This window comes from Ixodes scapularis, unplaced genomic scaffold (genome assembly GCF_016920785.2).
Source record: "Ixodes scapularis isolate PalLabHiFi unplaced genomic scaffold, ASM1692078v2 PGA_scaffold11__112_contigs__length_91849675, whole genome shotgun sequence".
NCBI classification, from domain to species: Eukaryota; Metazoa; Arthropoda; class Arachnida; order Ixodida; family Ixodidae; genus Ixodes; species Ixodes scapularis.
This window is the reverse complement of record NW_024609837.1, coordinates 43678402-43691162: the sequence shown is the minus strand read 5'-3', so window position 1 is coordinate 43691162 and position 12761 is coordinate 43678402. Positions and strand designations below refer to the sequence as shown.

At 45.1% G+C, this 12761-nt stretch overlaps 1 protein-coding gene across 1 annotated transcript in view; it reads left to right on the top strand.

The window, feature by feature from the left end:
- LOC8025059 (ras GTPase-activating protein 1) overlaps positions 1–12426 on the top strand; it is a 30858-nt gene extending 18432 nt beyond the window's left edge. The window contains exons 19-26 of the mRNA XM_042288982.1: positions 436–578; positions 1505–1620; positions 2523–2609; positions 3168–3235; positions 4135–4223; positions 4315–4392; positions 5663–5785; positions 9748–12426. Coding sequence (XP_042144916.1) covers positions 436–578; positions 1505–1620; positions 2523–2609; positions 3168–3235; positions 4135–4223; positions 4315–4392; positions 5663–5785; positions 9748–9825 — 782 coding nt within the window. The 3' untranslated portion in view covers positions 9826–12426. The remainder of the gene's footprint in view (positions 1–435; positions 579–1504; positions 1621–2522; positions 2610–3167; positions 3236–4134; positions 4224–4314; positions 4393–5662; positions 5786–9747) is intronic.
- The last annotated feature ends 335 nt before the right edge of the window (positions 12427–12761 follow it).

Genomic DNA, 12761 nt, shown 5'->3' with positions numbered 1-12761 from the left:
GGCGAGAAGCGCTGTTTACTCGAGGGTGAAGCGGCGTTTCTCACATGTTGCATGCATCACTCTACTGCATTAGAGTTTAGTGTTCCTTGCAACTTTACAGGTGCATAACATCTCTGTTCATGCCCTGTGTAACTTTTTGAATGTTTAGTGAGTAAGTACTGCACATGAGAGCCCTTTTTGAACATCCAGATGTGCAAGATCCTTTTTCAGATTTTTGTTCCCAGGAACATCATGTCAGTCTGGCAGAGAGAAGCAGACGACACGTTTATCGTGATTCGCTCAAAGTCCACTACCTGCATAGCTGGGGGTCCAAATAAGAACCGAGAGCTTGCCCTCGTAGCTCTGGCTACGAGGGCAAGATCGTAGCCAGAGCTTGCCCTCCTGCATTTCTCCTGGAAGAGTCCTTTCACAGAGTCTTTGCCTTCCTTGGTGCAGAGGAGACATCAACGTTGTTTCGGATGACGTCGCTCACGACGACGCTGATGGACCACTACATGCGCTCGACGGGCCACGAGTTTCTGCGGCACACGGTCCATGACTCCATCCTGAGGGTCATGGACGGACGGCAGTCGTGTGAGGTCAGTCTTTGTCGATTTATTGATTGATTAGAAGCATCCAAGGCTGTAATGCACCAGGATGTTTTGTGCACTTCATATTTATCACTTCGTGTGCTGTCACGATCTTGGTGCTGCTGCTGTAATCAAAAGTTGGATTGTGTTATAGGGCGGGCATTCTCAAACTTTCAATCTCAAGGGATGAAAATCTCTCGCAACCGGTAAAGAAATGTTTGAAAGACCTGTCTCCTCATGTTGATCCATTTTCAGATTTGTTTGTGTTTAAAGGGAGCTCGAGTTGCATCTCTTCGGCTATTAATCTGCACGGCGTTTCTCAACGCATGTGATTATTAACCTGGACTGTGGTTTGGTTTTGATTCATGTGCCACCCACCATATTCTGACCTGCTGGTCCTGGGGCATCAAATAAATAAAGCATCATCATCATCATCACCATCATAATAATAATAATCGCAGGGTAACTTCTTCCAATATTGGCATTGAAACAATAAGGTAATGCAGGAGCATATAAACTGCAAACAATAATGCAGTTGATGAATACATCAGTGGATGGAGCAGACCTAAAACATAGTTCTCATACTGGAAGAGCACTTTACTTAGGATGCAGTAACAGCCAAGGAAATTTTCGCCTGGGCAACCCTAGGAACTCGGTTTTAGAAGCCACGCATAGAAATTTGTTGTGAGCTCCGTTGATATCCACAGCTGCACTCAATGGAGCATAAGTGTACCAGACATGGCTTTAGCAGTAGTTTCAAGGCAAACTACTATACTGTGACGCTTTGTCGCAAAGCCCGCGAATACAACAAAATATTTGCAGAGCATTGTTGTGGCTCTTTGCAAATTGTTCCATGCATCTTTGTTGTTGTTTAGGGTGATGTTCGTTGATGGGAACTTCGTCGGAGTAACCAGCTTGCTTCCGCTTACACGCAGCTCAACCCCAGCAAGCTGGACAGTCCGTCGGAAGCATGTGCCAACGCTGAGCACCTCTTGTCCGTCTTGGACAGTGTGGTGGAGTCCATCTTCTCTGCTGTCGACCACTGTCCCAAGTGAGACCGTCAGACACACCTCCCGTCATTGTTGCCACTCCCATCGCGGAGCCTGTTGGAAGATTCTCGCTCTAAATACGAGCAAACTCTTAGCTGTCTGAAATGCTGCTATATGAGGACTGTTGTTGCATATTTTCATGTTCAAAGCGTTAGTTACATACAGTATGGATGTGGGTTGTGAGTCGCTTCTAACATTACTAAAACACTCGGTTGGAACTTTCACCCTTGAAACCTGGACCGCTCGTGTCCACCAAGACCAAACTGCGGTAAATACGATAACAGCGCCACCCTTTAGCGACAAGTCGAAACATTAAAGTTCATTTTTATTGCTACTGCAAAATGGCACTGCGAGACGGCGCCACCGGACCTTGCACGATATGTGCAGTTCTCAAAGTGACTGCTGCGGGAGAAATGGCGGCATTCCAATCGCCTTTAGTTCGGTTCTCGAGTATGGATCGAAGCCACTTTTTAAAGCAGGCTCTATGGCAGTTTCCCAACCAAGTTGTTTTAGTAACGTTTATCTCTTCTTTTCAATGTAAGCAATTGCATTCTCTAACTCTGAATATGTTATGGGGTTGTGTTTCACGAGAAAAGCTTGAGCACTACGCTTGACCGACATATTGGTCAAGGTCATGTAAGATATATTGCCCCATAGGGGTTACATTGCTTATACGACACAATTTTACGTGACACCAGGATGTCACATGACTGTGATGTCACGTTACAGCACAATATCGCATGACTTATGTTTCATGGCGTCATAATATCACGTGACTGTGACATCACATGCAGCATGATATCACATTCTGTGTGTCAGAGTTTATCAGATATCAAGACACGCTTCAATTTTTGGTCATTGAAGACAACTTAAGTTTTTTCTGTAACTTTTGTGACTGTTGCAGGATGTTAAGGTACATCTGCCACTGCCTCCAAAAGAAGGTGGCTGCCAAGTGGCCCCACGACACGCTTGTCAAGACCAGAGTTGTCAGGTAAAGAATTTGACTTTATTACATTCTTAAGTTGGTGAACCGATTATGAGCGAATAGAAAGCATTTGGGTGAAACGTGCAGAAACGAGTGGTTTAGGATAACTCACCTTTGGGAAAGTTCTCTTTCTATTGCTGTTTTGTGCAAGTAGTAGCAACTGAGATCCATTCCAATAGACCATTTACTATATTACCCAAGCATCAAGGAGAATGCAGGGATAACCAGAATAAACTGTTAACGAGCGCACGTGCAAGATGCCATTTGTTTTGGGTATTTGCTTTAGAAAAATTACTACTGCTGAGGCCAGCACACGCGGCGCGTGGAACACCAAACCCTGCATTCTCCTTGGTGCTTGGGTAATAGAGCAATAGGTCTATTGCATCGCCTTTCCTCTATATGTACACTGTGCAATACTGTCAGCATGAACAGGACATTGCACTTTTTTGCATATTTCAGATGTGTATTCATCTATAACCTATTGGCAAGCATTGTGTATAGATAGCCAAATTTTTTTTCTGTGGCTGCTTACATTTTTTGGCATGTATTTTTTCTTTTCCTCAGTGGTTTCATCTTTCTGAGACTCCTGTGTCCTGCCATTTTGAATCCGAGACAGTTCAACCTAATCACTGGTAAGAAATGATTGATCTTTTTTATGATTTGACCGAATTTTTTTTGTCTTTACATCACTCGTAGAAGGTTTCACAAACGCAGAGAACACAGGGTTGAGACACTAAGACAAAATATTCATAAAAATTTGAGCTGAAGCACACTGCAAATTTTAAAAAATCTGTTCTTCATGCATCAGCTAGTTTAAAACTAAGGCTGGGGTGCATTGTGAATGAACCATGAATACATTGGCACGACGCTTGAATAAATTGAATTAAAACGACAACAAAAAAGAAACTAAAATAATTTTTAAAAAAAATCTTAAAACATTTTGATAGTTTTTTTTTTTTTTAGATCAGGTGTAGCATTCTTCACGTGGCTTTTCAATTATTTCAATATAATACGTCCCCAGGTAAGGTGGTAAGCTGGGCGAGTTGGTACTGGTTAAACATGATAAAAACATAGTGCACAAAAAGATGAGGTTAGGGACAGGAACGGAGCACAGAAGAAATGCTCTTCCCAACGAAAGTAAAAAGCACTTGTCTGTCTTCTGTGTTCCGTTCCTGTCCTTGTCCTCGTCTCTCTGTGCACTATTTTTTCATGATGTACGACCCTAGAGATTTCTTTAAGGGCAAATAGAAGCGCCTCTGGTGCTTTAATTTGTCCCTAGACAAATAAATCACACTTTGTAAAAGTTTTCTCTAGGGACAATTTGTCTCGAGGTCGCACTACGTAAAAGTTATCTCTAGGGACACAAATGTCCCTAGGAAAAACTTTCCCATAGTGCGACATAAACATTCCAGACCAGGTACTCTAAGATCGTGGTTGTACCAGCACTCAAGAGGAGGAGAGAGAAAGAGACTGTCATACTCGTTCCGAAAAGGAATCGTGGCAGATCCGATGCCCGTCTCTTCCCTTTCAGATACGCCATCGGAAACTGCGTCTCGCAGTCTGATTCTAGTGGCCAAATGTTTGCAGAACCTGGCAAACCTGGTGGAATTTGGTGCCAAGGTAAAGGTGAAATAGCTTGCCTACTCGTAGCTCAGCTTGGCTCTGCCCTTTCGACTAGAACGAGCTACAGGTAGTATTGCTCTCGTTGCAGGAGCCATGGATGGAGGTTGTTAACCCGTTCATTTTGAAGAACAAGAACCGCATGATGCGCTTTCTGGACGAAATTGCCGTGAGTGACAACTTGGGTCTCTTTTCGAGAGTTGAAATGAATCAATGGGCCAAGGCTTCTTACAGGTTCTTCTGAACAAACCAATCTCGCATCCTTTTACAAAACTAGAGAAATGGTACTTTCGGCATTGGCCGTCTTTTCTGTTTAGAAAAGTAGTTTTGGGGATTAAAGTCGCAAAATGTTTTTGGCAGCAATCATACATCTGGATTTTACGCAGCCGTTCGTGCAAATTGTGCGTTTGTTTTTACGGCAGGAGTTTAGTCAGCCCCAATGAGCGTCCGGGGTCTCCGCGCAATACAGTCGAATTCGGATATATTGAATTCAAAGGGGATCGTAAAATAATTTGATAGATTGATAATTCGATGGACGAAAGTATGTTAACTTGAGCTCCAGTTAAAATTTCTGTGCGTCTCTGCTAATACTGGAGGTTGTGGCAAACGGTAGCTTACCAAATAGAGCATCCAGGAAATTCAAATACTGTAGAACCTTGTTAAGGTGTAGTTGGCAAGAACTGCGAGCGCCGCCGCTTGCGCGCGCACCTTGCCGCGTGCGTGTGTGGCCCAACCTCAACAGCAGACAATAAAACACAAAAATAATTTAAAAAGAACTTATGGCAAATCGTCAGGCAATTGTTCTGGATACGTGAAACGTTCTAGCATCACAAACGTTTAGCGGTACTTTGAGTAGCCAGAAGCATACGTTCACGGCACTCTTAATCAGCTAGTTTAAAGCATACCATGTGTATACTTGATAGTTGTTCCTAGAATGAAGCTGTACTACCGCTAATTGGGCTTATTAACCTGGCGATCTTGCAGAGCCTTTCACGCACTCTAGCTCCTTTCCCTTGGTGCACACAGGAGGTCGAGCTCCTCCTCGCCTTGATCACTCCTTCTCTCCCACCCGTCAACCAATCGGTGTCAAGCCTCGCGGCCACGCTTTTATCTGGGCTTCACAAAATGCTGAGCACCTAGCCAAAGGATGTTTCACGTTAAATATACGAAAAAACTGAAAAAGGGATATGTAACCGTGCCATTCGCATGGGCTACCTTCGTCGCTATGTTTTATAATCAATCACCGCTGCTATTCGTCGCACAATTCGCCCATCTTTACGCTGTGGTGAGGAGCCACGTAACGCTGTGCAAGCCATGGCTGCATAGTAGGAGCGGGTGCAAGCTAAAAACCTCCAAAGGCGTTACTCCCGCACAGTTGCCTTCAGCCGCATAGGACAAGTGGAAGCTGCCAAAGATGACTTCAACATTTTCCCGTGCAGAACATTCCAGAAGAGCCGGAACCAGACGAGGCGATTGTGGGCGATCCTGCGCGTGACCTGGCAACACTGCATCACATTTGTGCAGTGCACAAGGAGGACCTGCTTTCTCACAGCAACGAAATGGTAAGCCTACGGGATTGCCTGGCAGACCTCGGTTATGCCAGCTTCAGACGTGGCAACTTTCTCAGCAATTTCGGTGTTGCTGGCGGGTTGTTTCCTAGCTTTCCCTAAATCGACGCAAATTGCTGAGATCAGGTCCGGCTCGAAACAAGCGAGCAACTCGGAGCAATTTGAAGATGTTTGAAGCAGCAGCAGGCCAATCAGGGGCGCAATATTTTCATGTGATGCCCTGTGCCGGTGATGATGACAACTAAAGACTTTGTTCTGGTTTGAAATTGATTGTATTGTGGAAATAAACAGTTTCAGAAAGATGCATTAGTATTCTCAATGACATTTAAATGAATAAAAGCACGTTTATAGCGTGTAGCTATGTGTCTAACTAGTGCAAGAAAAATAAAATTTTATGATAATGATGGCAAATGCAGCAAATGGTTGCTGCATGTGAATGCGGGTGGCCCGTGTTGCTGGTGTTGCGACGTCAAGTTGCTGGGCGAAATTGCCCCGTCTGAAGTGGGCCTTACGCTTCCACTGTTCTTGGAGATGATAGGATAATATCGGAGGTCTATGTTCCTTTTCTTGCTGGCAGGGTGAGGAGCGCCCAAGAGCACTCTCGTGTGTTCCTTGAGCTTACAGATTTCCTTGAAAATGTGCGAAGTAAAGTTTTTCTAGTTCAAGCACCCTCTTATCAGATCTGAGCCACCAAGCAATGCACGATTTTAAGCTAAACATGCCCTATTAGCGAGGAGGTCAAACTATACGGGGCACTCTGACCTGTTTGTTGTCCCCACACCTGTGTTTATCCAACACTGAGGCCTATGGACGTGCCCACAGGCCTTGTGGGCACGTCCATATGTTAAAGGAGCTGTGCAACAATTTCAGTGCTTTGCTTAAATGTGGGAATTGTTGTCTCTACCCTTCTGAAGTAAAGAACAATAACTGCTTTTGCCTGCATGCCCTAGTTTTTATTTTTTAAAAAATGACAAAGGTTGAGGTTTTTGCCAACTCTCAACTTCTTCACCATCTCGCGCGGGATTCTGGTGAAGGAGTTGAGAGGTGCCAGTAACCTCAATCTTTGTCTTTTTATTTATAAAAACTAGGGCATGCAGGCAACAGCGGTTTTTGTTCTTTATCTTTATCACGCGCGGGGTTCTGGTGAAGATCTCTCTCTAGTGCCATCAGTGAGCAGCGAGAACTCACCCGCTCGCAAACAACGTGACCATGTGCTTGCACTGCACGATCAACATGGCGAAAGGAGTAAAGTGCGTACGTGCAAGTCCGGGTCCAGCCGTCCTCTGCGGCCCTCCGGCTACAGTTCGGCTTCTAGCGGCTAGATGGCGCCACTGAAACTCTATATAATTTAGGGAGGCTCAAGTGAGGGTGGGCGCAACTCAAAACCTGGAGAGCATTTACAGTTTACTGGCGGCGCCCGAGGGAGAGGATTGGGACAGGATATGGCGCCAATGTTGCCTGCACGAGAGCAGACGCCCGCTCTGTTGCAACCCTGTTGCTCCATGTGCCTTTCCTCCTCTCGCCTCCCATTGCAAGCAACGAACGCCTTGGCGCAGCCTCTTTTGCTTCCTTCTCGCTCCGGGAATTGCAAACGTCGAGAGGAGAAAGCAGGGTTGCCAGACAAGCAGCAACGTCCAAGATGGCGGAATTCACCATTTTTCGCAATAAAAATATTCTTAACGACCTACTGGAACAAAACTGGTGGCAATGGAAAAGTAATCATTTATACCTTGCGTAAATTATTCAAGCACATTAATAGGCTCTCATGAACTGAGCAAATAAAATGACAGTTTGCCCCATAGACTCTCAGCAAAATTTAGCAATTAAATGGCATCCAGATCCTGTGATCCCCGATCTAGCAGTGGCACCCAACCTCATTTGAGCCTCCCTAATATAATTAAAGTTTGTCTATGATTATAGGTTTTTGATGCATTTATATTTATGTTGGAACGACAAGATTTATGGAAAAATTACCTTTTATCGAGAAGGTAGTTGCACAACTTTCTATTTTTTTTACAAGACCCCATTTGACGTCACGCCGCGTGGTCCTCATGGCTGCCGCTTGCGGCTGCAGATGGGGAAATATTCATATTTTTGCCTTGCAATTATGCGGCAGAACCGCAACAGTTTGAAGGAAGATGTGTTTTCTGTCCTTTGTGACAAAATAAACAATGTCATAAATAGAGGATGCAAATTCTTTCAACGTTAAAATTGTTGCACAGCTCCTTTAACGTGAAAATAATAACAATTAATGAAGTGGCGGTTATTGTTAGTGCCAAACCTCTCTCGAAGCAGTCGTCAGAGAATGCAAGCTTGACCACTTCGGCATTTGTGCTGAGCTGGGCATTTGCTCCGTGCATGCTGCATTGTTCATGCAGGCCTGAGTGGTAACAAAAGAGCCCCTCCTCCCCCTCAGCCGACCGAGAACACAAGCTTCAGCCGAACGCTGATGCGGCGTTCGGTTGTCAGCCGAGCGCTGAGTCATTGTTATTTGTTGTCCCTATGGGCCTTGTTCAAAAGTTCTGTAGGCTTCTATACTGCCTTACTGTATAATTACTAGCTAATGTACATAATTACTAGCTATGATGAGGCAATAATATATCAATTACAGCATGTATATAAATAAATCTCCAGCACCCAACATTTCATTTTGTTTCACAAAGAATATGCTGGGCATTTTATACAGAACAAGGCCTTTTGGATTGTAATAGAAAGCTAATACAGTAGAATTTCGTTAATTCGGCCTCGACGGGACCTTGAGGTTTGGTCAAATTATCTGAATGATTGAATTAAAAAAAAAAGGACAGGAAAACGGTTAAAATTAAAGTTCCTTTTATTGTCCAAAGTACTCACGGATGGTCTGCTCCCGTCTGCGCTTAAAACTCGTGTCCAAAAGCATGCTCCGGAGAACAACGTAACTAAACGTCGCGTCCACAAAAAATTGCGCACTAAAAAAAGAAAAAAAGTTTTATGTGCCGTTTTTGGCACCTGGCAGCCAGACCATCAACAACAAAGAAAAATAACCCCCCCAAAAAAAAAGGAAAAGAGAACTTGCACATGATTGTAAACCTGAGACTGGGGCAGAAAAGAGAACACAACAGAAGGTGGTAAAAGAAGAGGCAACGTCTCAAGAACTTGCGTTTTTCGACGCGCAAGATAGACCGCGCACGATGCTACAGAAAAGTGCCTTGAGAGCGCGCGCTGAGAAAGCTTTACGAGCCGACTGTGGCACCAAGTGCCCGGACTGTCGGCGACAAAAAAAGAAAAAAAAAAAGGAAAGGAGAATTTGAGCTTTTTGGCGCGCAAGATGGACCGCACACCATGCTGCAGAAAAGCGCTTTGAGAGCGCGCGCCAGTGTTGCGCACTGTCTCCACGCCCGAACACGTGCTATGTTCTCCACATTGGTTGTGCTGGCTCGTGTCATTCACCGTGGTCCATCTCAATGGCGTAGAGGAGCAGCCGCATATTTGCGCACGTTCGGCTCTGCAGCAAAGGGCCCGTGTTTCGCCGTACGTTGGTGGTTTTTCTGCCGTGGTGCCGTGCAATGTGAGCCGGCGCGCATTAGCTCGGGACGAATTATTTGATGCGGAGTCTTTTCGGTGCGGATTGAGTTCGAACTATCAAACTTTTCCTCCCATAGAAATGTATGGGCGCTCGCCGGGACTTTTGAACACGATCAAATCAAACGAAAAGTTGAATTGACCGAGGTCGAACTAACGAAAGTTTACTGGACACAAATAGATTGCTACAAATACCAATTGTAAACGTTGAAGCCTACAGTCAAACTTTCATCTCCGCGAGTTTCAATTTCAAGAACAGCACTTGCCGCGACATAACGAAACAAGACTGGAATTGTGTTTTCTAAAGGACCGTAAGCAGCCTTGGTTTGGTTGTTTGCAAAATGCAGACGGAAGTTACTCATAAATTTACCTTGCTCGTCTTTTTTTTCATGCAGCCGATTCTGAAAAAGGTGGCTACGATTACAGACATGCTGTCGAAGCACCGGCAACACTACATGGATACAGCGAGGTAGCCCCGGATACGTCACTGCCTCGCCCCCGTTCTGAGCCTTCGAGCGTCGTCCGCTGAGGGTTCAATAACTTCCCTGGGGCTCGATAAGACCTTATACTTTGGCGTCGGCTACAGCGCTGCAGTAGTCTATTCCGGCTTTGACAGCCAATTGGAAGCAAGCATCCCGGTTGTAGCGAAGTTGGTTTGGTTTCGTATGCAATGGAAGCGAAAATTCATTCATTTTGCATGGTATGTGGAACAAGGGCGAAGTGAGGGATCACTTCAAGAGCCGTGGATATACTTTAACCGTGCAAGATTATTTGCAAGAAGGAAAAAAAGAAAAGCTGGAAAATGTTTTTTTTTTTTTATTGAGTCAGTTCAGCAGTGAATAATGGGAGTTCTCATTCATGTCTTCTCTCACGTGCATTGTGTTGCGCATCGTGTAAAGTGACCTGACCTGTGAGGTCACTCCTTTGGGATTTGCGAAGAAAAAGAAAAGGTGAGATTGAGTCAACAGTGGTTTAGTATGAATAGAGTTTGAGGCTTCCAAATGCTGCACTGCTTCGAGATTCGTGGAGTGCCATCGGATAGCCATGCCGGCATCACATGCTTCCAAACGACTTCTTCCATTGTATCCTATTCGTGTCTCTACCCCGGTTTTCGACCCTGCTTCTCGACGGCGTTCTTGCGTCATGTCGTGCAGGATACATTGCGCGACAAAAGAGCCGTCCGTCGCAAGGTCAGCTCGTCGAGTTCGGCGGAGCAACGTATACTAGTTTTTAAACCACCGTTTTGGACGTGCATCTAGTTGAGCACTGGGAAAGCTTTGAAAGCACGCTACCACAATCCGTCACCTCGTGGTTTCAGTCCGGAATATTCACAGCCTTTTCGTTCCCTTCCTCGCAAACTGCTTCGCAATTTCGGGCATTCTCAAGATGGGCTAGAAAGTGCACCCTTTTTTTTTGTATTACCTCTAATTCTTGCAAGAAAAGATCTGTAAGGGCATTGGCCTTTTTTTTTTTTTTTTTTTCTTCTTCTTTTTGAGGGTGGGAGGAGGGGGGGGGGAAGGGAGGGAAGGGTAGTTGGGTCAGTACTTCGAAGAAAATTCATATAATTGGCGAAGTTGTCGACGTGGACGTCGTCAGACGTAGCGAGCCAAAGTAGACATTTTTTTCGTTGTTTTTGTGTGTGTACAAGCTAAATCACATCTGCAGCCACTGACGGTGAGGACGGCAGGGGAGAGTTTCGGTCGTCCCATCTCTAGCGCGAGCATCCTACCTCCGACGACTCATCGTCTCGTTCACCTCGGGTGCACGCACGCACGCAGCCAAAGCACCGTGGAAGGCATGCAGCAGGGCGGCTGGGGGCCAGGCATTTCAAAGGCACGCCTTGCCTTTCCCATTCTGTCAGCGACTATGTGGAGAGCAAGTTCGTCCGCTTCTTGCGCAGGAGTTGCGGTGATGTCGGAACGGCGCCGAGTTTTGATGAATGGAAGGATAGTGGATAGACCTCGGTGCTAGATGCCTCGAGGTCTACCCACTATTTTTTTCAGCATCCTGACATCATTTCAACCCATTGTGCAAGAAGCAGACAAACTTGCGCTCCGCATAGCATCGGAAGTGGCCAAGATGGAATCTCAGTAAGAGTACAAAACGTGCCTGGAACGTCGCAATTACCGTTTGTCGCGTCTACGCACGCTTCTGTTGTACGTCGCAGGCGTGCCGTTTCGTTGAGATTAACCCGTCTTGCTCGATGTTTTCTGGGTACTTCTAGCTGTTGTGTTCATTCCTGTGTGAGCAGCGTGCAACTTTTTGCTTAAAAAGATGAAGAAAAAAGCGCTCATTCTTGTGCACTTTCTGCTGTGATAAAAAGGCCCTGCAAACTTGTTCTTTATGTCGTCATGGTTCCGATGAAATTGGGCTTCTATAACAATTTTTTCAGCTTAGTGTTGTGTTCGTGCAATCAGCCAAACCACTAGAAGTTTTTATAAACCAAGATTTAAAGGGATCTTGTGAATGATGTTGGCTATAGGTAGTAGATGAAGCAACGACTTCGCCGATAGTAATTATCTGCCTCTGGTACCATATTGCTTGCAGCATGCTTTGTCCTCTGCGAATATAATTTTCTTGCACTTCCCTCTTTTGCTCAAAAGGTAGCGTAGCGTACGACAGGCATGGAGATGACAGACGAGCAAATGCCAGTTTTAATATGAGGAATATCGTCGGAGGAATTGTATGTGTGTCAAAGTGAAAAAGCAGTCCGTTGTTCAGCAGCACTAAGGCTTTGTGCTTTTTTTTTCTTTTACTTATTTGAGGAAGTATAGCCAACGTGGCGGGGTTTTCAAGGCATGTGCCTCGGCCGTTCCGCATGAACTATTTCATTCTTTAGTAAACAAGCATATGTTTTGAACCGTCTTTGTAGTAGCTTCCTCTGCAGGGCAGAAGCAACTGCCGCTGTCCGTATATCTTTGAACCTGTCCGAATTTGACATGAAAAAACGCACGAGCATGCTTTTCCATCAGTGCTGTAGCCATTGCTCTTCTGCGCATCAGGTTGTGCTGCCAACTTTTTCAACATTTTCACGGTGCTCGTAACTACTTTGTAAATAAAGCAATTGAAACGTGGCCTTGTCTTTTCATTTCCCATCCAACACGTTCAAGCGTTAAGACTCTGCTCGGAATCTTGCGGCATACACATTTGGCTACATGTTGCAAAAACTTTTGCCTGCCCTAGACACTGACACATCCTTCCCACAAACTGGCAAAAAGTCCAAAAGTTGCGCTTTGAGAAGGAGCCGTTTCAGCTTCAACCTCGCACAGATATTGATTCATGAGAATGGAAGCGTGTCTGATCGCAAAAGACGTACCTGTAAATACTGAAGTTGCAATTTCCAACTTGGCGCAAGAAAAAAAAAAAAAAAAGCAACTGAAGCAACTTGAATTGCAGAACATTTGCACCG